This window comes from Mesoplodon bidens (genome assembly GCF_964165515.1).
Source record: "Mesoplodon bidens genome assembly, chromosome: 19".
NCBI classification, from domain to species: Eukaryota; Metazoa; Chordata; class Mammalia; order Artiodactyla; family Ziphiidae; genus Mesoplodon; species Mesoplodon bidens.
The window spans coordinates 7,159,355-7,184,584 of NC_138179.1; the positions used below are offsets into that span (position 1 = coordinate 7,159,355).

Genomic DNA, 25,230 nt, shown 5'->3' on the forward strand with positions numbered 1-25,230 from the left:
AGGAGGCGAGTCGTGGGAACGTGACTTGCCCAAGGACACACAGCTTGCTGGAGATTGAATCCGGGGAAGATTCCAGATGGCCCTTGAGTCAGCACACAGTGCTCTCAACAACAAGCTCGGGAATTAAGGATAAGGTTTCAACCCAACGCTGCAGGGGATGAGGATTCACCAGGCCCTGTCGCCCGTCCTAGAGCACAGCGTATCTGGATGCTAGCCACACAACAAGTGGGGCTCATGTCCGTCTGTCATATATTAGAACCAACTTTCCTCCTGCGTCACATTTTTACTTTCTAAGATGACCTTCATCATCCTTCTTACCCTCTCCAGCCCCGCAAAGAGGTTTAGGAAAGAGATAGGATCTGCAACTTAGAGAAAAAAGAAAAAAACTCAACAAAACTAAGACCGGAGGGACCCAAAGATTGGCCCGAAGAATCTCCAAACTAGAACCGAGTCGGACAACCCGTCAGCCGACTCGAGAGGCCTGGGCCAGGCAGGCCTGTGGCCTCACGCCCAGGGCAGCAGCCTTCCCACCTTCTCTCCCAGTCACAGCAATGACAGCCAGCGTTGACTGAACACAGCCTCTGGGCCAGGCCCTGTGATGAGTATTCTACACACATCACACGACTGATCTTTACAACATCCCTGTAAAGGAGGTATTATTATTAGCCCCATTTTAACAGGCAAGGAACTGAGGCTCAAGCGGGGGAAGGCATCTGCCCAACCTCAGACAGCGATGGGAAGCAGAGTCTGCATCGGCACTACCCTCCGAGCCTTAGCTCATACCTGCACCTGCACCTGCACCCGTGTGGCTGGGGAGGGTGAGGCCCAGTCTGGAGCTGGACGGGTGGTCTATGTCCCAGAGCGCCCGGCAAGGCGTGGCGCATTGTCAGGGCTCAGCAAACATGGGAGGAAAAGAGGGAGACCAATAGTTCTGGGTCCCCGCTGGCTGCCATATGCTTTGGAGGGACATCAGCCCCCAGCGGAGGAAGTGCCTTCTCTGTCTAAATAATCTCCCCGTCAGCAGGTTCACTCACTCACTGCTCACCACCACTCACACTGCCAGGCACCAGGACACAATGGTGATGAAAAACCTCACGGTTTACCATCCAGTGGGGAAGTCACACAGAAATCCAAAAATCAAGCAAAAAACAGTGGTGAGAAAAAGTAGTGGACCAAAGACTGCATTGATAATAGTAACAAACAAGATGAAATAGCTTGCAGCAAATGTGTAGGACCTCGGGAAGAAAACTTGGATACACCTTTGAAGGACAAAAAGCAGACTTCAACAAAGAGAAAGGCATCCCTATCAATCCTCCCTAAGTAAATTTATAATTTAAAGTGATTCTAATAAAAATACAAGCAAGTTTCTTTCTCAACACTACAAGCTGATTCTGAAGCTCATATAAAAAAATAGACAAGACCAGCCAATAAAACTCTGAAAAAAAAGAGCAATGCAGGGGGACCAAGCCTGCCAGACACTAAAACGTATTATGAAGTTAAGACACTGGCACACGAACAGACACAGATTCAGAAGGGGTGTTGGGAACCACTGGATAGCTCTTCAGAAAAAAAAAAAAAAGTTGGATTCACACCTCATATAGAATGCCAGAATAAATTCCAAAAGGATCAATGGTTTAAGTGTAATAATAATTGCATAAAAGACTAGAAGAAAACACAAGAAAACTCCCTTATAAGTAAAGAGTGGAGAGGGGCTTTCAATTACTCAAAATCCAGAACCCACAGAGAAAAGACCAACACATTCAACCAAAAACTTCTGTGTAGGAATACCACTATAGGCCAAAGCAAAAGACAAGTGACAAACAGGGAAAACATATAAGCAATTCGACATCCCAGATGAGGAGCGAAATCTTCCTAATTTATAAAAGCTCCTAGAATGGATAGGTGACTGAAAAAAAAATCTAAGAGCAAAATGAGCAAAGGATAAGGACCCAAGAGGAGATACATATAAAAAAGATCAGTCTCACTCATAATAAAGGAAATATAAATTGAAACTAAAACTGACATCTGTATTTCACCCATCAAACTGGCAAGGATCCAAACCTTTCTCTCCCGCCATGTTCGGGAGGCAACAGTGATGGTGGGAGTACACGCCACGGGGACTCCAGTGGAGGGCAGGATTGCAAATTGCAAACCCAAGCACCCCTTGAACAGGCACTTTCTCAGAAAGAAGACTTGCCATAGGTATAAAACGACATATGTACAAGCTTAATCAAAAGAGCAAAGACAGGAAAACATCTTATTCCTTCAATAAGGACTGGCTACATAATTAATGGAACAATCACATGACGACATTCTATACAGCTGTAAAAAAAGGAATGCGGCAGCTCTACGTGACTGGAATGATCTCCACGATACACTAAGTTTACAAAGCAAGGTGCAAGGTGTTTATAGTATGTTACCTTTTGTGTGGAAAAGAAGGGATTTGAGACTCTGTATTCTGCCTGCATATGCAAAAAGAAACACGGAGAAGAAATTAGTAACAGTGGTTACCTGTGGCCAGAGCTGGAGAAAAACTAGATGGATGGGGAACCAGGGGAGGGAAATGCCTCATTGCAGATGTGTTTCATTTATTCATTGATTGATTTTAAAACCATGTGAATGTATTTCCTATTCAAAAACAAAGTTGACAAATAAGTATAAAATTATAACTGTGGTAAGTACTTGGACAGAAAGGTGCATGGTGCTCTGTGAGCATATAATGGGGACCCTGAACTCTCTCCCTGAAGACGTGGCATTTGAGCTTGGATTCCAAGGCTCAGCAGTAACGAACTAGGCTAAGAGGCCTGTGGCTGGAGAAGGAAGCACACTGAGGGGATGGTGCATGTGCCATTTTGTGGTCTGGGAGCCCACGTCCCCAGTCCGGGGCTAATTTTGCCTCTGGAACAGTGAGACCTACTATGCCTGAAATCAAAAGCTAATCTTCAGGCTTCCCTGGTGGCACAGTGGTTGGGGGTCCACCTGCCGATGCAGGGGACGCGGGTTCGTGCCCGGGTCCGGGAAGATCCCACATGCCGCGGAGCGGCTGGGCCCGTGAGCCATGGCGGCTGAGCCTGTGCTCCGCAACGGGAGAGGCCACAGCAGTGAGAGGCCCGCGTACAGCAGGAAAAAGCTAACCTTCTACCTTGGCATTCTGGGAGTCCTGAGACAGAAGAGTTGGTGAAGACGGCCATTCCCCTTCTCTCTCTCTCTCTCTCTCTCTCTCTCTCTCTCTCTCTCTCTCTCTCTCTCTCTCTCTCTCTCTCTCTCTCTCTCACACACACACACACACACACACACACACACACACACACACACACACACACACACACACACACACACACACACACACACACACACACACACACACACACACACACACACACACACACACACACACACACACACAGCAGCCATCCCCTCCCTGCCTCCAGGTCAGGAGAAAAGTAAGACCCACGTGCCAGCCACCTCCATGTCCCGCTGCAGGATGCAGGCCCCACCCCAGTGAGGCCCTCTTCAATTTCCCGAAGCAGCCTCTCTTCCCATCACGTGGTCACCTGGCACAGGACCCTGCTAGGGGTGGGAGGGATTGGCGAGTAGGAGGGGAGGATGGCAGGCACCCTCTGTAGCCAGTGGAGCCACAGCAGTGGAGCTGAACTGGAGCCGCCCAGCCCGGCCCCAGCCCCCTGATCCTTTCTGCCCCTGCTGCCTGCCCGTCCTCTGCCCCTAGGCTTACACCCAGAACCCAGGTGTCACACCCTGAACCCTACCCCTCAAGAACAGAGGGCTTTCCTGGACTCACAGCACAAACCCACAGGAGTTTTCTAGTCAGAAGCCAATCCTGTCTTTTCAGAACATGTGGCCCTGTGGCCTGAGGGGCTCCTGGACTCTGGGCCCTTCTCCTGGGGGAAGCCTGCAAATGGGAGACAGCTGCTAAAATCTCTGAGATACTGTGAGACCCCAGGGGAAAGTCCACAGTCCATTTGGCTGGAGAAAGTTCCCTGAGGTCTGGAAGCTTTTAGGGAAAATTGCAAGTGTGGAGGTGAGCTGTGCAGAAGGACTTGTCTGGGGCAAGTTCCCAGTAGAAGATGGCTCTTTCCCAGGCTCCTGCATCAAGAAGGGTGACTGTGAGAGCTCGCCAGTCCAGGTGGCACAGACCAAGGAGCAGAAAGCCAAGGTTCACATGGGCCACTTTGCCTTGATATGTCGAGGAAGTTAGCTCATCCTCCACAGCCCTCGCCTGCAGGGTCAAAGGCTGCTCCCTCTCCAGGGATGCTCCAAATTGCTGAAGACCTAACAGCTCAAGCCCTGGCTACGGAAGGAGTTGGAGACGCCAAAGGAGCGTGGGACTAGGCATCCGAAGGCAGGGGTCCACGCTCCGCTCCTTTACTCCCAGCTCCTGAGACAAGCACCTCATCTCCCTGAGCCCTGCCACACCACAAGGGGTGTTGTAACCAACAGACTGCACATGCTGGGTAAATTCGGGGATGGGGAGAAGGAAGATGCTCTGTACCCGAAGCCTCCAGGGAGGAAGCTGAGTTAGTACGGGGAGTGTCCCTCCTGCCGGGGAGAGGAGAGCCCCAGGCAGGCACGGCGAGTGTGGCCAGGGGCACCTCCAACGTCACGAGCCCAACAAGCAGCCCCACTGGCCCAGACTCAAGACTACATGCAAGGTTACTGCAAACCTCTTATGGACTCCAGCAGAGCCACCACAGAGGCAAGGCAGGCTGGGAAACCTACTGCTGGCCTATGAAGGCCAGGTCTCCGGATTCCTAAAAATCCCAGCTTTTCAACCACCTGACTCTCTCCCCTGCCCCATTCTGCAGGGGCCCAGGGAGGTGGAAGAGTCCTCAGAGGCATCCCTGCAGCTGGGAACCATGATAGCAAGCTGTGCATCCAAAATTCTCCAGAGCTTCGATTCCCTGGGTACTTCTGGTCACTCACCCAAAGATCCAGCTTCCGCCAAGCTCTGTGTCCACCCCAGTGGTCTGTCCAATGGGGTCTGCGTGTGTGTGCAATTGTGGGCAGAGATGTGGCTTCCCACCTCCCACCATCGAGGCCCTCGCTAACCTTTTGAGGTTGATCCCACAGCCTGGCCAAGCAGAGGAGGCCAGGTAGGAGCTGACCGGGAGCAAAGTCTTGGCCAGAATGGGAGGCCCCTCTGGCCCTTGGTTAAAAGACCCTGTGCTCTGAGAGGTGGGGGCTTGGCTGACCCTTCCCGTTGGATGGTGGCTTGTCTCTGCCCCCCGGGAGAGGCTGGGGCTACATGAGTACACGTCACCATGCACACCTGCATGTCTCTGTCACACACCCAACGGCATCTGCCTGCCCTGCACGGGAAATCTCATGCTGCTCGCAGAACAGAGAAGTCAGGAGTTTATTATGTTAATGAAGCGTTCTCCTAACTGCTGGTTTATAGATCACCAGTGACCCAGGAGAGAACTGAACAGACTCTGAGAAAATGAGAACTGAGAGCTGCTTGCCAGTTACACACCAATCAATCAGAAATGAAGCATCACTGACATTTTCCATAAGGAACTATGATTCACAGAGTTCTGATTTGCACACAGCTCCCCAGAAATAGAACTGAGGCATGAAAGAGGCACATGCCTGCACAGCGCCCACCCCTGCTTCCCCCACCACCATCCACATGGACGGTACGAGTGTTATGGGTGCAGCCGGGGCAACTGCATCTAGGAGCCTCGACTGCACCCGCTCCGCCAGACCCCACCCTGCGTTTCCAGGGTAACCATGGGTAGCCTAGAGGGGCGAGGCCTGCTCCCTGGCAGATGATACCAGGTCCCTAGGCTTCTGTTTGCCACACACTTGAGCTAAAAATTTCCACATAAAAAGCTTTTGTGGGCCTGCCAGGGACAGACGGGGGAAAGAATTTGCTTCAGCAGCCTGGATGGGGCATCAGCAGCAGGATCCCTGGGGCTCCAGAATCTCTCTTGTGACAGCCAGGTCCCGGGCAAGGCCAGGAAGGCGCTGACACAGGAGCCAGAGCGAGGCCTTCCCTTCCAGGGCAGGTGGCTGCCGGACCAGGCAGATGGTACACGCCAGAGACAGGCTTCAGAGCTCATCAGTGACTCTTTCTCAAGAAGGTTTACTTGTCTTAGGTTCCAGCAAGGCCAGATTTGGGGAAACTGAAGCTGAGATTCGGTCTATCATCGTCGTTATTGTCATAGTTGCCATTTATTTGGAGCCTCTCAGGCACAAAGTGCCTCATGCGTAATCTCTCATTTAATTCTCACATGGTCATCTCCATGTTCCAGACAAGGAAACTAAGGCTCAGAAAGGCTAAGAAACTTGCCCAAAGTTACCCAGCCAGTAAGTGCTAGGGGAAGGATGTTCTGCTGTGGGCCTCAGACCCTGTGCTCCTTCCACAAACCGGCCTGGAGCTGGATCCCGAGAATGGATTCTCCCGGACCGGCCCATCCCCAACACTACCCCAGGACTCGCCCTCAAGGCCGGGCAGTCCCATGCTTACATGGCCGAAGGGGTCCAGGTGGTTGTTTGTCAGCTTCAGCTTCTGGAAGGAGACCAGCTGCCGCATCCAGTGGGCCCCAGTGGCAGGAGAATCCGGGTGAACGTAGAGCCTTCCGGGCATGGCCGGCTCAGCCTTCCCTGCCACCATCCTGCCAACAGAGCACGGAGAAGCCAGAGCAGTTGATTGCCCTGCAGCCTGGGGGAGCCCAGATTCCCTGTCCCCTCTGAGAGCAAATCCCCAGAGACCTGAGAAACAAATCACCGATGGTCCTATCAGACTGTCAATTTAGGGCTTTGGGGGTAAGAGGGAGGGACAGGGGAAAGTGCTGGGGAGGGAGAGCCTTTCTGAACCTCCTGTATTTCACTGCAATAAGAAAGAGAAAGAGAGACTACAGAGACGTGATGATTTACTTGAAGGAATGGGGCTCATCACAAGTATGTTGTGGGGAGATTTAGGCACGTCCATGTATGTGTTATATTTACAATTTTTAAATGTTATAAGTTTGGAGGTAGCTTCTCAGAGGATGTTGACAATTTTCAAATTGCTTGCCCCCAAAACAAACATAAGAAACGAACTGGTAGCCGTCCCCTGAGCCAGAAGCTGCTCTGAGTGCTATTCCAGCCCAGAGACAGAACAGAGACAAGCCCTTGGCAGGACCTGACCACCGAATCTGGCCTCCTGGGTCCAGGCTCTGCAGCCCTATTACTCATCCACCGCTGAGCCCACGTCCCAGACTGTGGATTCATTCATCTCTCTGTCTCCCTGGGCGCTGTCCTGGGCTCTGGGGGCAGATAGGGTACTAACGGGATGGCCTCAGGAAAAGCAGCCCAGCGGTTTTTCACCCGGTCCCAGCTTGGTTTCACCCTTCAACCTGACTGCTCTCTCTGGATGGGGGACACAGCATAAGAGGGAAGGCTCTGCGGCCAAAGAGCAAATGGGTGGAGGAACAGGAGAGAGACGCCACAGCCCAGGTAACCGGGCCCTAACTATGGAATACCAAAGCCCCCCAAGGAACATGGCTTCCATCTTTGCCCCCCTCCCCGAGCATAGCACTGCCAGAGCCTAAACCTGCCCGGTGCTGGGGCTCATCCATCATCCCCAAAGCACAGGCACCCACCCTGTTCGTTCACAGCTGTGGGGAGAGCACAGACCCTTGAAATCCACCAAAAGCCCGAACACCGCGGCTCCTTTTCAGCCCCAGCCCCTGCCCCACCAGCAGCAGGTGTGCAGACATTTGATGACCCTGTAGCCTCAGCAGGCCCAGTGCCCAAGGCTGCGGATCTGGCCAGTCACTGGGACTAACTGGTAAGTCCCTGGGCCAAACATCAGGTGGGGATGGGTGTGCGAGTGGGAAGGCGGGTGATGTGAGCGTCCCGGGTCCTTACCATTTGTTGTCACAGAACTTGTAGCGGTGGTCATCCGCAGGGACGATGTCGATCAGCAGGATGTACTTGGTCTTGGGGTTCATGCCTGTGACTTTTACCTTGTAGCTGGGGAACATCCTCCTGGGGGAAGCCGAGAGATGACGCGGGGGCGTGGACACAGCACCAGGAGGGGTGGCACCGAGCGGGCGAGGGCACAGAAGGCCTTAGGAGGCGCCGCCCCTTTAGCGAGAGGTCTCGGCACTGGTCAGAGCTTTGTGACCTTGGCTAAGTTGCTTCCCTCTCTGGTCAGCCTCCCCCTCTACGAGGAGAGGGCTGCACAAGCTGCGCCCTCTGAGGCCCTGCAGTTGTCAGTCTGTGGCTGCGAGCAGCTAAAGCACAGAGACCCTGGTCAGGATGTGAGAGAGGGTCTCGACACCAACCAGGCTGCCTTAATCTCCCTCCTGTCTGTCATCCATACACAACGAAAGTCCTGGGGTGGGGGTGGGGGGGCATTACAGGGGCCCAGAGCAGAAGACCTGGAAGTCCCTGTCAGCTGCTTCCATGATCAATGAGATGCCTCCTCTGGGTCATGTCTCTAGGGAAGCCCCCAGGCCTCAAACCAACTCGTTGGAGAGCAGGAGTGCTGCTCCGTCTCTGGATGCCTTCTGTGTGTTTAGCAGAGGTGTTTATCCCTGTGGATGCCTTGTCTGGGCCTGTGCGCACTAACTGGGTGTCGGGGCAAGTCAGTCTAGGAGCCCTGAGGAGTACAGCGTGGATTCTAGAACCTCCCTGCCGTGGTCCACAGCCTGGAACCACCACTGACAAACCATGATGCCTTGGGCAGCTTGCTTGGATCTCTCTATGCCTTGGTTTCCTTATCTCTAAAATGGGACTACCAATCCCATAGGTTGCTATGTGGATTAATTGAGTCCCCTTGCAGCTCTTACCACTGACCCCCACTGCACTCCTTCCTCCGCAGACCAGTGGTATGACCTACCTCTATGAAAACAGAGTCAGCAAAAAAGCAGAAAGTTTTCCAGGTCCTGCAGCCCATGATGAAACTGTCCAGGACCCTGAGGCTCAGGGAACATTCTAGAGAAGAGCTTCCTCAGACCCCTCAGCACACCAAACATACAACAGCATGTACCCATACCTGCAGGGTGCCCTCCCCTGGTCACCAGGTCCCTGACACCGGACTTCCTCAGAGGGGAACTTCCTCAGTCCTCCTCAGATGCTCCCACCCCCTCCTAGCTGATCTCCCCCAAAGATGTCCCCAAGAGAGAGGCAGAAGCCAAACCTAACTGAAGACACTGAGGCCACTGGGAGCCAGATCCCCTGAGCTGGTAGAAGCCCAAGCAGTCCACTCTGGGAAAGCCATCGGGGGGTCCTCCGGCTCTCATGAAGCTGAGAGACTGCATGGGAACCCTCAGGAGAAGCGGTCCTAAACACCTCAAACAGATGATTGGAGTCCCCCATTTTGTCGACAGGGAACCAGCTTACCTTGACAGAGCAGGGCTTCCAGAGGGATCCAGGCCCCCACAAGGTGGCAGACCCTACAGCAAGCCCAGGCCAGGACCCTGAGGTGGAGGGTGCCCCAGCCCGTGCATCCTCTCTCGCTGGAGGGCAGGCCCATGAGTGCTGCGGTGGGCCAGGGGTGTGGGAGCTGTGTGACCACGTGTGTGCACGAGCACATGTGCTTGCGTACACAGTGGAGTGTGCACGTGTGTGCCTGGAGAGAGGAGGGCAGTTCTAGCGGCAAGTCTAGGGACTCATAAACCGTGTGGAAGAATTTGTCTCAGATGTCAATTGAAAGCATTTTCCAATGTCCACCCAACCCCCTCCCCAGGAACCCAGCGCTGCCTCCTGCTTACCAGCCCCCTGCCCAGCCGGCCTGGGGGCACAGCTGGAGCCTGCACCACCCTCTTCCTGGCCCAGCCTCTCTCCAGGTGGGCCTAAGGCTGAAGGGGAGGGAGGGAGCGGTTTGCTCCGCTCCCGCCTCCCTGGGGGAAGGCCAAGAACCCCGTCCCCTGCAGGCTACCATTTTGTAACCGCTACAGAAACAGCCACAGAGTGGGGCAGCCCTGGCTGGGCTTAGGGTTGGCCTGGTACCAGTGCCCTGCACTCAGCCTGCTTCTCCTATAATCACTCCAGGCGGCGACGGCAGAGGGCAGGCACAGCTCCCCCCGCTCCCCCAAGCCAGCGTCCACAGAGGGGGCCGGGAGAAAACTGCTCGCTGCCACTTCAACGGTCTTCATAGCCTAGGCTGAGAGGGGCGTACGGGGTCCTGTCCTTGCCTTCTACCCGCTGCTGTACTTCACCCCAGCAGCTCAGGAGGCCAGGCGGACATGACTAGTGCTTTTGAGAAAGCTGGCAAGGAGCCTGTCCTCGGCCTCCCAAGGCATGGGGCTGGTGGCCTGTGACTTGGCCTCTCCTGGAAGCTGACCATGGACCAGATTCCTGACGGATAACAGCCTCCAGGAGGTATTAAGGAAGTTGGGGCCGGGAAGGAAGGTGTCTCCTAGCCACTGCCCTGCCTTTCCCTCTTCCTAGGGCAACTGCCCTCAGAAATCAGCAGGGACGATGAGATCTGTGGTTTGAATGGGGAGTTCAAAAGTCCTCTGTTCAGGCTGAGCTGGCCTGAGCTGGCCAGGTGAGCACCGCTGCCTTCATGGAGACAGGTATCTCCGTCTCTGTTAGTGTCCAGTTTGGTGGCTGCTTCTGGGCCATGGAGAACACACCCAGTGGGGGCCCTAGGCACTACCATTTCCTCAGCTAGCGGGCTCCAGAAGGATGAAGGTCCTGCCTGGTGTGCGGGAAAGGCTAAGTGTGCAGCTGAAACACACACTGTTCCAGCCTCACAGGCCTCCTGCCCAAGCTGAGGGCATCTGCCCTTGGTTCCAGAGGGTCCAAGGTTGGAGCCGAGAGGCCTGGCATGGGAGTATTCACCAGGCGGGCAGGCCTCAGGAAGCTGAACTGGGAGCTGTGGCTTCCTCTGGGCTCACCCCACCCTGTAAAGGTCTTCTCTATTGAAACAGATGAAACCATAGAGTGAGTTGTAAATTGCTTCTGTGACTTAGGACCAAAAGAAAATGTACCTGAAAACCGTCACCTATGGCGGGGGTGGGGGGGGGGGCGGAAATGAACACCTCAGTGGGACAGGGAGGGAGGGCCAAGCAGGGAAATGGTGACTGTGCAGCCCGTATCCCACTCAGCCCTGCCACTGGCCAGCGCTGGTGGCCGTGAAACCCTGGCTCCCTGTCCTCAACACCCGGAAGCCTCCCAGACCCCTGCTCGGCGCACCCCTCCGCACCCCTTCCCCGTGCCCTGCGCGCCTTCTCTCTGCGGCCCTGGCGCCCTCTCCCGGTTCTGGTTCCCCGCCCGCCTCGGACTCCCGGTCCGCAGGCATTTGGGGCGCTCCCGGCCGTCGCGGAAACTGCTCCGCCAGGGAATAAACAAGCCGCCTGCCCCGCCGGCCCCGGGAGGAGATGAAAGCCGGGGGGGTCTCTCCTCTGATCATGAAACAGGCTCTGAAAGGGTGCGGGCGTGGGGCCTTATCTACTTCATACTCGGAAATGGTTTTAGAATGAACTGCTAAGATAAGCTTCCTTGGACGTTTCTGCGTGTTGGAGCCTTGCGGGGCTCCGGGCAAGGGTTTGGGGCATTTTGATTTTGGCAACAAACCCGTAAAGACGCACTGAGAGAGAGGCCAAGTAAGTTTCAGCTGGGCTCAGAGAGCCGCGGGGCACCCGGTCCCGGCCAAAGGGGTGGCCAAATTCAAGGTGCTGACCTATTCCCCCCCACCAATCCATGCGGGTGGGGGGCAGGAAAGAACGAACCGAGGGGACCCCCCAGATTCTCTCCAATTAGCAGAGCCCCCCAACCCCAAATCCACCACACCCCCGGCTTCCTCAGGGGGATCCAGAACCCCAGGAGCGGCTATATGTGCCTTCCCTGAAATGTAGGTGCAAAACCAAATCGAAGGGGTGAGAAGTCTGGAGAGGGGATTCGAGGTGGGGAGAGGCGGTGACTGGGAGGGCAGACAAGAGGGATTCTGGGGGCCGCTAACGTGCTGTTTCTTTATCTGGGTGGTGCGAACACCAGTGTGTTCATTTTGTGAAAGTCTGTAGAGCTGTACAATCAAGATTTGTTCACTTTTCTGCAGAAATGTTCCACTTCAATAAAATTGATAGTAAAAAATTATATGTGTGTGTATATATCATAAATATGTGTACATAAACACATACAGAGGCCCGTGGAGGCCAGAGTTTGAAAGGAAAGGGATGCAGGAAAAGGGTAGGGGTCCACAGAAAACCCCATCCATTTTCTATCCCTACTGTCTTGGGGTCTTAAAGAAGAATTCTGGGTGTGTTGGAAAGAGGCCAGGGCCTAGCAACTAAGGCTAAGTTTGGGGGTGGGAGGTAGGGGTGCCGTCTATACTGAGACCAAAGCTTTTGTGGGCAAGTGGTTTCTGAGAGCAATGACAGAGCTATGTAATTTATTTCCACTTTACACACACACAGAGTTTTCCACTTCACTCAAAGCATTTTTAAGAAATATTTTCCCTGAGGTGGGGGGCAGGAGAGAGGGTGTGTGGAATGGATGCTGTTTTGGAAGGCCGATCGCTTCTCTCAGATTTTTTTGAAGACACTTCCTTCTGATAGACTTTTGCTTTCAGAAAATACTTTAGAAAGAGATCAAAGCACTCTCTCCCCAGCCCACTTTCCCAGTGTCTTCAACCCTTACTTCTCTTATCACCCACGCCACTGGGCTCTGACGCTCTGTATACAGAGCAAGGGCAACTGGCTTTGAAGCCCCGGATTAAGCCGGGCCAAATCCTTGCCTCAGAATAACAAACAATACAGGTTCAACAGGAGTTCTCATCAGTAGTTCATTTTTCAAACACAAATTCACTGTCACTAACACAAGCAACATTGAACTCAACAGGCTATGAAGGCTGATAGTGGAGATTTATCTGGTGGCAAAACCATGACCTAGGAATAGAGCAGTCAGACGGTTAGGAAATTTTCATATTGGGGAGGTTTATATTTAAATTTTGTAGAGCTCACTTTTATCTGTGTTTGGGAGAAAATGCAGTTTCTCACATGTATCAAGCTTGGCAGGGATGTGAGGAAGCAGAGAGGGCTCTGTTCTCTGCAGTTAAGGGCATAAACTCTCTGGGTGCAGGGGCCTGAGAGAGACAAAGACTGGCTAGGGGAGGCTGTGGCCCCATTATACACCTGACATCGGGGGACCCCGAGCATTCAGAAATTGATGGCTTGAACTGTGGCTGGCATGTTATTCACCAGCTCAAGTTATTTGAGAATTCAAAATCACTATCCAATGAAGGGGACCCTTTTTTCCTTTGGCCTTCAGCTCTTCAAGGGCTTAAGGCAGCGGCTTGTGACTAAGGACTCATACTGGCTTGAGAACATTCGGGCTCCTTTGCTCCAGCCCCCGCCCCCCCCCCACCCCCGTGCCTCCACGGGCCAACCAGAGAGCAATCATGCCCCTAACCAGCCAGGGTCTCTAGGGCAGAGTAACAACTCCACCTTGAGCAGGCCCCCATAAACAAGCAATCAAGGGAATTTCTCAAAGTTAGGGGTTTGTTCTGGGGGGAGGGGCATCATTGCTTGGCTTGTGTAGACCTGGCAGCTGCCTAACTCTGCTTCTATGGGCAAGAGCCAAATGCCTTCCCTTCTCAGGGGTTGGGTTTATGTTCTCTTGGTTCTCCTCCAGCTCAAGAGGTCTAGGAATCTATGATTCAAGGTTCAGGAGAAATGTCCAGGCCATCTGCTGAGAAATAGAAGTGTCCCAGGAAGTTGATGGTAGAGACACAAAGAAGAGGACAGGGAGAGGCATTGGACAGGACGCTGAAGGGCCACAAGCCCGAGCAAAGCACAGTGCATTCCAAGGCTGCCGTGGGAAGGAGGCTGCGGGGAGAGGGGGACATGGGGTCAGAGGGGTGAAAGTGGTCCCTGAAGTCAGTGGGCAGCTATGCAGGAGGGAAAAGGGTCTGTGAGAACCATGCAGGCAGGGGATAAGGCTAGTGACTTTCCTAAGGACTAGACCTGGTGCAAGGATAACTTTCTGCCGGGGAAAGACTGCGATGAATCCCTCATTGGCCAACATCGTCATGGTCATTTAAAAATTATTATCATCGTTCCCTGAGGCCTGTCTCTAAGCCTCCAGGGATGTGCCTCTTCTGTCACTAGGATCAGGCACAAATATCTGCCTGAAGCCCGTCACCTCTGGAAATGTGTGTGTGTGCACGCGCGCATGTGTGCGCTCGCGTATGTGTGTTGGGGAAGGGAGAGAGGAGGACCCATGCAGGTGCGGGAAACCCCACTGAGGAGAATCACAAGTGCCTTGTTTAAAATGGCAGAGGCCACGCATGCCCAAAGAACAGGCTGGCCCTTCATTTTCAAGAGACAAAGTTATTTCTGCTGCCCCAAAATGGAAGTTCTGGATCCTTCTCTTCTCTACTTCTCTACATCCCAGCAGTAACAAGACATAAATCCCCTCTTCCCACCTACAATCCACTCAACAATTTACCAAGCACTGCTCCTAAGGTCCCTGGTTTGAGTCTCACAGTAACTGAAAAAGGAAGGACGGCAGGTAGGTCTACAGTCACCACCCCGCTTCACCTGACACCTCTGAGCCACAGGAAGCTTGGGGACTAGCCCAAGTGCGCACAACTAGGAAGAGGCAGGCCTTGTGACACCTGGTCCCCACTGTCCTCCACGACTGTTCCCCCACCAGGTTCCCCAGCGCAGCCTCCTTCCCCATCCCCAAAATGCAGCAAACTCAAGTCCTGACACTTCCTAGTTCCTTCTCCGATAGAGGCCTGGGTGGCCCTGCCACCTTCCTGACTTAGGCAAGAGGGCAGCCGAGTGCCCAGACCCCCTCCCCCAACAAAACAAAGGAAAATTTGCAAGGCCTGTCAGTCAGCAGACTGGAAGGACCCAGCACCCCTACTCTGCATACAGCAAACTGCCAGCTTTTTGTTTCCTCTGACCCATTATTCCCTAAGCAGTTCAGCAGAGCTCTCTAAAAAGTAGAAAAACTCTGAGTAAATGCCAGACATTTCTCTAATTATGATGAACAGTATTCGCTAGCATTTATTGTGTGCTTACATGTGCCAGGAGCTGTGCTAAGGGCTTTACATGCAACTGTATAAGGAAAAACCTATTCTTTTACAGATGGAGATGAGGAAAGGGCATAGACTCTAAGGTACCTGGCCTGAGGGTTCCACAGATGGAAGTAGGTGAGCGGAACGGGTAGCAACCCCCCACCCCCACCCCGAGGTCTGACTCCCTATCCCCGGCCCTTGAAGCTTCACCATCTTATTCCTCAGCTCAACGGTACCCCGGGGACCAAACTCCAGTGTGAGTTTGTGGAGGAGGCAGAGTGGGGGGAGGACGTTTCTGAACCTGAACCTGAACCTTCCAGCTTCTCCCTCTGCAGCCATCTCCCTTCGCCTGGTAACCGCTCTCCTTGCGATTCCAGCCCCACCCGGGGCGCACGGCCCCAGCGAGTCTCTCCATCACGCCCTGCTCTGCGTGTTCCTCCTCCTTCCCTCTCCTCCCGGCTCTCTCCCACAGACACCAGCACATTTTAAAGATGGTTCCACTTTATAAATCATCCCTCTCTGGCAGCCACCCGAGGGCTACTCCCCAAACAACACACACACAGGGCCCAACGGTGCCTTCGCCTTGGCCGAGGAGGGTGCTGGCAACTGGTGGAGCGGCGCCCCTGGGATGAGAGACTTGGGGTTCGAGCTGCCCCAGGAAAAGTAATGGAAATAGGAAAACATGGTCCCATTCCCCTTTCCTCAATCTGTTGAGGGGCATCTCCGGGTCCCCAGTCAATACAATCCTGAGAAACCCAGAAGCTCCCCAAAAGGAGGAGGACAAAGCAGCCCCCCAGGGGCCAAAAGTGCTGGAGCGGGGACCTCCAGCAACCAGACCCTGTTTGCGTTTCATTTGCATATCACGGCCCCTCCCCTCCCTCCATCCTGCGCCTCTCCCTTACGGTGTAGCCCCCTGCGGGCTTCCGAGGCCAGTTCCGACGCTGTGGCCGGACTTGGAGCTAAGGCCAGAATGGCGAAGGGGACTCCCGTCGCCCCCTGGGCTGAAGACCGAGAGCACTGCTAAGGAAGCCCCTAGAGCTCCCCACTGCCCCCATCCGTCATCCCCCCGCCGAAGTAAAACCAGCGCTGACCTGCCCGCCTTGGTGATGATCATCTCGGTGCCCGCCTCGTGAAACTTCTTCCAGAGCTCCTTCTCATGCAGGCCCACCTTGATGTTCTCGATAGTCTAGGGATGGGAGAGAGGGGACTTGTGTTGCCCTGCCCACGGCTCCATGCGGAGCCATCAGAAAGGGGAACACAGACCCAAGGGACCATGCAGGACACTGCCAGCCCCAGGCGCCCACGCCTCGAGATGTCGTTTCAAAAAATTATTCTGTACCATTGGTGAATTTTTAAAAATTTAATCAGTGGCTGAAACTCCCTTCTTCGGAGCTGCACCTACAGACGGGCCGCAGAGGACACACTATTACACAAACATAAACACTCCACGTGGCCCGACATAGCCACAGGCTTGCGGGCAGACACACCAACACAGGATGGGCACACACACCCTCGGCCAGAGGCGCGCACCCGCAGACACCTCCTGCAGACCCGCACAGGCAGAGGGCGTGCACATGGTCACGGTGGTGTCCCCTCGGCCTCGGAGCTCGGCGGCGGCTCCCGCAAGCACCCGGCCAGGGGCTACTCACCCCGCCTGGTCCCAGGCTTTTGTCTCCGCCCTCTCAGGGTCGTCGGAGCTGGACTGTTTTCCTGGGCTCGCTCCGCCGCGGACTCCCCTCCCCGGCCTGTCCCAGAGCAGCCTCAAGGGCTCGAGGTGGAGGACGGACGAGGGGCAGAAGGCGAGCCCTGCCCAGGGGAGCGCGAACGGGCGGACAGCCCTGCCCGCAGTGGGGCGGTTGACAGACACAGGCGGCCCTGCAGACAAACCGACGCCCGACCTCCACCCGACGGCCTGCCCGGCCCGGCCCTACCTGCTCGGCGGCGGTAGCGGTGGCGACGTCGGCGTCGGGGCCCGGGGGGCTGCCGAGCGCGGCTCCGCTGAGGCCCGGCGCGGCCAGCGCGGGCTCGGGGGCGTTGGCGGTGTTGGCGGCGCTGGCCTCGCCGAGCACCGAGCCCGGGGCCCGGAAGGCCTCCTCGCTCTCCGACAGGCCCTTATCCTGCAGCATCTCCTGTGGGCACAGCACACGCGAGTCACATGCCCATGTCCACACGCGCCTGAGACCCGGCAGCCCTGGAGCCGAGCCGCGGGTGGCGGTGGGGGGTGCTTCGGGCACTGCTGGGAGGCCGCCCTGGCGCACGTGGACCCCGCCCCCTCCTGAGCCGGAGCGGGGAGAAGAGCGCGGGCAGGACCCTCGCCTCCTCCCTCCGGGTCTGGACCTGGGAGGGTTTGTGTGCGGTTCCAGGTCCGCCTGCCCTGGGTGTGGGGCTGTGTGAGGAGTAGGTCTGGGGGAAGGACCGCCCTCTCGGCATTGCCCCAGCTGCACCCCCAGTGCCTCCTCCTGCTGGGCTCCACTGGACCCTGGAGCCTGAAGCCTGGGTCTTTTTCGTCTGTTCCTAATAACTGGGGTCCAGGCTCACTCTTGGCCCAGGACACCTTCTGGGTAGGGAGGAGACGAGAGTCAGCCCAGGAGGGCAGGGCCTGGGCTCCCGGGGCTCCACAGTGGCAGAGAGGGCCTTCGGCTGAGCGGCCTCTCAGGCCCCTGCTCATTCATCTGCCCAAACCCACTCCCTCAGACAGCAGTCAGGTAGAGGCTTCCTGAACCAAAGGTTTTCCTTCCTGCACGTTCCCACTCCCTCAGATACCTGTGTGGCACCCACGCAGGCACCCATGTCCTCACACCCAGACACAGCACCCTCTCATAGCCTACAAGTCACCCAAGTAGCCACATTTTCCTAGGGCCACTCTGATTCAGGCCCCGAACTCAGCCAGGGGCCACCCCAGCCTTGCCCTCACATGCACACTGGCTGGCTCACTCACTCACATTTTAGATTTTAGCTCCAAAGGGCTCTGCTTTGAGGCAAAGGACTCAGACCCTTCCCAGCTAAGGACCAGGCCAGTTGAGTCCAGTTCACAGGCACAGTCTAGTCCTGCCCCAGGGCACAGCTACCCTTCCCCAAGCGACTAGGACTATTCACCCGCCTGCTCATGCGCCTGCTTCCTTCTGGAAGCTGGTCCTGGGATATCAGGATGAGAGTCCAGCCTGCAAGGACCTGCCTGTCCGGCCTCATCGTGGGTGCAACCCTGCATTATCCCTGCTTCTCCTTTCCACCTCCTAGCTCTCCTCCCTCCATTTGGATCTGGGCAAGTTCTGGGGAGGCTTTTTCTAAATGTCTGGCTGCCTTTCTCGCAGCTGAATGTTCCCTCTTTCTCCCCCTACCTTCTTTCTCTCCTCTCCTGGCTCTCCCTGGGCATTCCAAGGCCCAGGCCCCCCATCCACTGGCCTCCCATCCCAGGCCTAGACATGGGCTCCCAGGGCCTCACAAAGTAAACAAGCCAAGTGCAACCGAGGAGATAAAAAGGGGCCGGGGCCAGTTGGGGCTGGGAAAAGCCCATAAAGATAAGGCTGACAGCCGGGTCGGTCCCCCAGCCACAGGCACTGAGGAGGAAGACCCGCCGGGCACGGCCAACGCCAGCACCGGCCTTGGGCCACATGCGGGTTCCGGGCCGAGCCTGGAAACCCAGGAGACCCCAGGCAAGGGGACACTGCGCAACGGGGGTAGTTGCGCGTTCTGGCCCAACGCGCTGGTTCCGACTATATCTGGGGTCAACCGGGATGGGCACCCGCGATCCGCTGGTCCAGATGCTGCGGCCCGCGGGACCAGGAGGGGCCGCCTGGCCCGATGCTGTCTTGGCCACTAGGTCCTCTGCGGGCACTTGTCACACCCGGAGCTGTGCAGCGGCTCCCCGCGACTTGAGCCGCGCGCTCTCCGTTCTGCCCGGTGCCGAGCACATCCGCGGCCAGCGTCCACTGACGCCAGTCCCGCCGCTCCCACGCGGGACAAGGGCTGTGTTGGGCTTTCATTCCCCAACTCGAGGTTCGCCTCTTCCTTTTCTCTCCGCCACGCAGCCACATCCCGACATCGCGAAGATTCGCCTTCGCTGGAGCTCCCCGCTCGTTTCTTTTTCTTCCCGCCCGGCACGGCCATCCCCGCGGTCCGGTCCCCTTGGACACCGAGCCCCGGCGCGCTGGGACGCCAGTAGAGCGGGTCCCGCACCAGCCGGGGTGCGCGGCCCGCGCTCGCCCTTCTCCTGGAGCCCTCGGCGGACGCGGCCGGCCGGCTCCGCGCCCTGTGCGCTCGGGTCCGTCACTTTCAGTTGCCTCGTTTTTTTTTTTAAGAAGAACAGCATTTTTCTTTTCATTTCTAGATTACTGGTGATACTTTTCTCGCACTGGGGGAACTGTTAATTTTTTATACTATTTTAATTATCTCTATTATCAGAGTAGTATTCTGGTCAATTCAATAACATTAAGACTATCCTATCACACAAGCTATTAGTACGTTATTTTTAATACTGTATGGTTAAAGTACTGGTTTGATTTGTTAATTCATCATTATCAAATACGTTGTTATTGCTTTCCTGTCTCTGCGCCATCATTCTAGGGCCTCCTGGTACATGAGTAATACTATTACTAACACCTAGGCAATTATTAAATATAGTCTTCCAATAGGCCATGTCAATCTCTCATTATTTTTATTTTTACTCTGTATCCCTGAAATGTTTCTGTGCTGCCTCCTCAGTCTCTGTTTGTACTTCGTCACAGTTTCAATAATTTATTTACCATAACTTGTAGTATTATTGTTCTCAATATTCACATTCATTTCCTTCACATCCTTATAATACTTCTCGTTATTTTACCATTATTTGTTTTGTTAGGATTGTTCATAGTACTCCAGGTATTCTTCATCACATCGTTACAATATCTTGTTACTTTGCCATTATTTGTAATGTTATGGATCTTAATTCGCTATTTTTCAATGCATCATTACTTCTTGTTACTTTGTCATAAGTTGTAATATTGTTGTAGCTCTTAATACTCCGTTTTTTCATCACATTGGTACACTACTTATTACTCTACCATTATTTATAATGTTGTTGGGACTATTAAAACCTTGGTCATAAATTGTCATATGACTCCAGTAATTCTTGTTGCTGTCTTTATTTATATTACTATTGCTCTTAAGATTTTGGTTAACATTTATTTTAATAATTCACTATAGTACCAATAATAAATTATATGATAGTATTCTGTCAATACTACTACTATTAGTATTTCCCTTATTAGTATTTTCATTGTCCACCTTTTTCCTACAGTTTTATCATTTTTACGCTATTACTATTTCTTATTCTATTGATTTTAATACAATAGTTCTTATCACATTGTTCCATCACTTTGTCTATGGTTCTCTCAAATGTGTGATTACAATTTTCACTTGGTTTTGAGAGTGACTATTATTTTATTGTTGTTTTAAAGTCTGAGTACTGTATTAGTTATGCCGCTTAGCCTTGCTTTTTGGGTAATTGCTCATATTTTGATAATTCTTGATCATGGATCATTATTTATATAGTATGCTCCTTGCTTCAATTTTGACGACCCTGTTGCATCAAAGGCACTGAAGTCCAGTGTTCTGATCACGAACATTTCCACATCGATATTCGCCAAGTACCTGGGCCCTCCTCCTTGGCCTTTCTTATTCTTCAAACACCAATTTCAAGGCCACCGCTCCACTTGTCTCGTCCTAACCTTGTTCCTTTGGCGCTGGCGCTGTCGTTTCTGTGCTCTTGGGCCCTTAGACCCAATTCGTCCGGTTACTAGGAGGAGAGAAGGGCTCGAGCTCCGACCGCTGGGAGTCGGGCCGAGGCGGCAGCCGGATTAGAAACTCTTCTCGCCGCCCTCTTGCCGCCTTGACTGTCCCCGAGGTTCTTACCCAGGTCCTGTTACTCTCCCCCTTTCCGGCTCATCCTCCCTGGTTTCGGGGTGGCCCCTCTCCCGCACTCCCGACTCACCCCCACCCACGCCGGGACCCTCACTCACCCTAACTGCGCTGCCGCATGCGTTGGCGCCTGCGGCCCGAGGTCCGCTGCAGGCTCGGGTCCGAGGAGCCCGGGTCAGCCGGGACTCCGACTCGGGGCAGCTGGGTCAAGGTCCCGCTGCCCGCCGCGCCCTCGTGGCCGGACACATCCCGGTTCTGGAGCGGGCCCTTGATCTCCGAGGCTGCACTTTGGGGCCTCAGCTCCCTCCTCCTCCCTCCCTCCCTCCGTGGCCGCACCCCCCTCCCCGCGCTGACGTCGCTGCTGTCAATCAGTCCGTGCCCGCCGCCCCCCGGGGAGGGGGATCGAGGGTCCCCTGGCTCCACGGTCCAGGGACCCCGAGCTCGGAGTGGGCTGCCCGCTCCACCAGCGCGCGGCCCGGTGCCCTCTCCGCGGCCCTCGGGCCCCGCCGGCCGGCCCGGGGTTGGAGCCCGCATGGTTTAGATTAGAGGGTGGGGAAGAGAGGGCGAGCGGCCTGGCGGCGCCGCGCGGCTCCCTCCCGAGGCTCGACAACCGGAACGGCCGGCCAGGGGCGGCGGCGCGGCCCGCACCCTGGGGCGCCGCACGCCGGGCCGGCGGGGCCGGGGCCCACTTCCAGACGGCCGCCCTCCGCCGAGCCGCAGGCCGCGGGGACCGCCTGCCCGCACGCACCGCGGTCCGAGCCCGCTCCCGGCCGTGCCCGCTTTATTCGTGAGCCCGCTCGGCGGCCACAGCGCACACACGCCCCACCGCCCCGCACGGCGGCTCCCGACCTTGCCCGCCTCACATTCTCACACCTCCGCGCGCCGGCCCGCGCTCGCTCCTGCTGTCGGGTTCCGGGCCCTGTCGCGACAGCCGGGCCGGGCCTCGTCTGGGACCGACCCCGCTGCTCACCGGCCCGCGCTCGTCCGGGCCCAGCGGGCGCTGGAGTCGGCCGCGGGGGTCACGGATGAGGGCAGGCCCTGCGTGCGCTAGGGCGGGGAAGAGGCCGGCGGTCCGGCCTGGAGCGGCGGCGGCGGCGGCGGCGGCGGCAGCGGCGGCGGCGGCGGCAGCGGGGAGGTGCGGCGCCGGCCTGAATCCGAGCCCAGGCCCAGGCTCCGAGGTGCCAAGGCTTGGCAGAGCCTCTTGGGGAAACTGCGGACCAGGGCGAGGACTCTGCCAGCAGCTCCCCGAGATCCCGGAGGGCTGAAGAGGAAGCCCAGTGCCTGCTCCAGTCTAGGAAGCCCAGGCGGCTTCGCACTGAGCCAGCCAGCCAAGGTGCCTCAGAAAGTGAGTGCCCCTCACACACCTAGACCTCCCGGTCCGGCCTCTGATTCCCTCTGTCTCACTTATCTCTATTTCTCTGTGTCTGACTGTACCTCCCCACAGGCTCCTGCAGCTGCACAGGCACACGGACCCATGTGGACCTCAGCCCATGCCCAAGCCTCAGAGCCTGTAACATGCCCAGAACACTGGGGCCAGGATAGGTCTGCCTGCCCACCCATCTGCAGAGGCCCCAGAGTCCTCTGTCAATAGGATTCCCAGATTAGCCCCTCACTTCTCAGCATGGGCTGCATCCCTCCCTCCATGGTGTCCCAACCTCTCCGATCAGCCTCTGTTCCTTTCCAGATTCTGACCTCAAAATCAGATTGACGGGAACAGGACAGGGAAAATCCTGGAAGGCTCTGTCCCGTTTATAATGCTAGGAAATGGAAAGCCAGAATCCGCGCTTTCCCCAGAACCCTGCACACAAGGGGGGAAGCACAACACCACCTCTGAAAAGCCAGCTGCTGCTGTCAGGAGCCTGTAACCCAGCTCCACAAGGGCCCACTGCTCAAGAATCTTCATCTCCCCCAGCAGTACCAGATCCCACGGCCTCATCTTCCCTTCATGACTTGTCTCATGGAGTCCCAAACCAGGAAGGGGGAGTACGGTCTAAGAGGGGTGGAGAAGCTGAATCCTCCCCCAGTCCTGTCTCCTCCTGGTGTTTCAGGAGACACCTGGGGAGTCATGTTTCCTGTGTTAGGGAGAACTGCATGACATGCCCACTTCTGCACCCAAGCCCCCTCCCATGCCCTCTCCAACAGCCTGGAGGGAAATCCCTTGCAAGTAAATAGTGTACAGACCAACCAACTACTGTGTGGAATGGTGAACAGGGAGGGCAGTGAATTACCAGTTACCATGGGAAAACTAGAGTTAGGCCAGGCTCTGGAAAGAGTTTGATGACAGCCATTGGAGGAAGTTCATAATAAGACCATCTAAGGTAGCTCTTTAAAAAAACTAGAGTGGAAACCTCCTATGAGTGCAAGGCTTTCTGGAGACTCATGCGAGATAATCCAAATCAAAACTGACAGTTCATGATGATGTGGAGAAATACGATATTGAAGAGACAGGCAAGGTTTGGGTGATGAAAAGGAAGGGGTTGGGGGGCTTCCCTGGTGGCGCAGTGGTTGAGAATCCGCCTGCCAGTGCAGGGGACACAGGTTCGATCCCTGGTCCAGGAAGATTCCCCCATGCCGCAAAGCAACCAAGCCCATGTGCCACAACGACTGAGCCTGTGCTCTAGAGCCCGTGAGCCACAACTACTGAGCCTGCATGCCGCAACTACTGAAGCCCGCGCAGCTAAAGGCTGCGCTCCACAACGAGAGAAGTCACCGCGATGAGAAGCCCGCACACTGCAGCAGAGAGTAGCCCCTGCTCACTGCAACTAGAGAAAGCCCGCGCGCAGCAACGAAGACCCAACACAGCCAAAAATAAGTAAATAAAATTAATAAATAAATAAGAAAAGGAAGGGGCAATCCAGCTAGCAATTGAGCAAGAAAAGAGGGGAGGTTATGTACACAAATTCTCCATTAGTAGAATGGAATACATTATTTTGTTGATTCTAAGACACACATTTTTCACATTTTGACATCTCGGAAGTTAGGATGCATCTTAACATCAATGGTGTGTCATAGTTTAAGTAGCAGGGTTTTTTTTCTTAGTGGTACATAAAATAATAGAATAGCTTACAATTGGTGAAGTGTAGTATTTGCTGATAAATGGCCTGTGGCGAAAGGAAAAAGACCAATTTTTCCCCCAAGACTTATTTGAGGAGTTCAAAGTACAAAAACTCTCCTCAAGTAGCTAAGTAAATAGTTGACCATAACCAAGCATCTATCACACCAACTTGGGTTGCTTAGGGGAAAGGTCTCAGATTTGGTGTCAGACTGGCCTTGGTTTTTTGAAATCTGGTTCTGAAATCTTAGCAGCTGTATGACCTTGAGCAAGTCCCTTCACACCTACATAAAATGGGGATAATCATGGGGCTTCCCTGGTGGTGCAGTGGTTGAGAGTCTGCCTGCCGATGCAGGGGACACGGGTTCGTGTCCCGGTCCGGGAAGATCCCACATGTCGCAGAGCGGCTGGGCCCGTGAGCCATGGCCACTGAGCCTGCGCGTCCGGAGCCTGTGCTCCGCAACGGGAGAGGCCACAGCGGTGAGAGGCCCGCGTACCGCAAAAAAAAAAAAAAAAAAAAAAAAAAAAAATGGGGATAATCGCACCAACCTACTAGCTATTTGTGAGATTTGGCTAAGTCAATACATGTAAATGCCTGGCATGTGGTAGGTAGATAATAAAGGTTAGTTCCCAAGTATTTATTTATTTATTTATTTTTGCGGTACGCGGGCCTCTCACTGCCGTGGCCTCTCCCGTTGCGGAGCACAGGCTCCGGACGCACAGGCCCAGCGGCCATGGCTCACGGGCCCAGCCGCTCCGCGGCATATGGGATCTTCCTGGACCGGGACACGGACCCGTGTTCCCTGCATCAGCAGACGGACTCTCAACCACTGCGCCACCAGGGAAGCCCCCAAGTATTTTTAAAATTAACTTTACCCCACCTCTTTCCCAAAAAGGCTTGAGGTGGTTTATAACCAAAATAAGCTAATAAAAATACAAGTAGAAAGACAAAGTAGGGTCAAGGAAAAAGGAGAAAGAATATATGCTATCGCTAAGTGTTGACAAAGTTGCTATAATTGAGAGAGAAATCTGACTTACTAGCAACAGGGCAAAATGGTAGTTCTCCATTTCAGAAATGTGGAAACACTATTTCCTTGGTGAAGGATGGGGGAAAAAACTTTACTCTGGCCCTAAATTTTAAAGTAGCTTCTCATGTAAATGTTTATTCTTATATCTTTACAGTGTTTTATCATTTACAAAGTTCATAGCTACTATCTCATTTGATGCAGTATTAACTCCGTTTTATCTCCATTTTATGGATTCATTCACCCAAAGAAATATGTATCAAGTACTTACTATGTGC

The 25,230-nt window shown here is 54.7% G+C and overlaps 1 protein-coding gene across 3 annotated transcripts in view; it reads right to left on the bottom strand.

The window, feature by feature from the left end:
* TBX4 (T-box transcription factor 4) overlaps nucleotides 1-21,879 on the bottom strand; it is a 31,158-nt gene extending 9,279 nt beyond the window's left edge. Inside the window, exons 1-5 of one of the 3 annotated variants that reach the window (XM_081218374.1) lie at nucleotides 21,747-21,879; nucleotides 16,912-17,109; nucleotides 16,072-16,166; nucleotides 7,873-7,992; nucleotides 6,488-6,635 (exon numbers count right to left, since the gene is read on the bottom strand). In XM_081218374.1, the coding sequence (XP_081074500.1) occupies nucleotides 6,488-6,635; nucleotides 7,873-7,992; nucleotides 16,072-16,166; nucleotides 16,912-17,106 (558 nt within the window). In that variant the 5' untranslated portion in view covers nucleotides 17,107-17,109; nucleotides 21,747-21,879. Of the gene's footprint in view, nucleotides 1-6,487; nucleotides 6,636-7,872; nucleotides 7,993-16,071; nucleotides 16,167-16,911; nucleotides 17,110-17,317; nucleotides 17,424-20,976; nucleotides 21,114-21,746 lie in introns of those variants that run through there. The other 2 variants (XM_081218373.1, XM_081218372.1) reach the window with 2 other exon arrangements.
* Nucleotides 21,880-25,230: the final 3,351 nt, after the last annotated feature.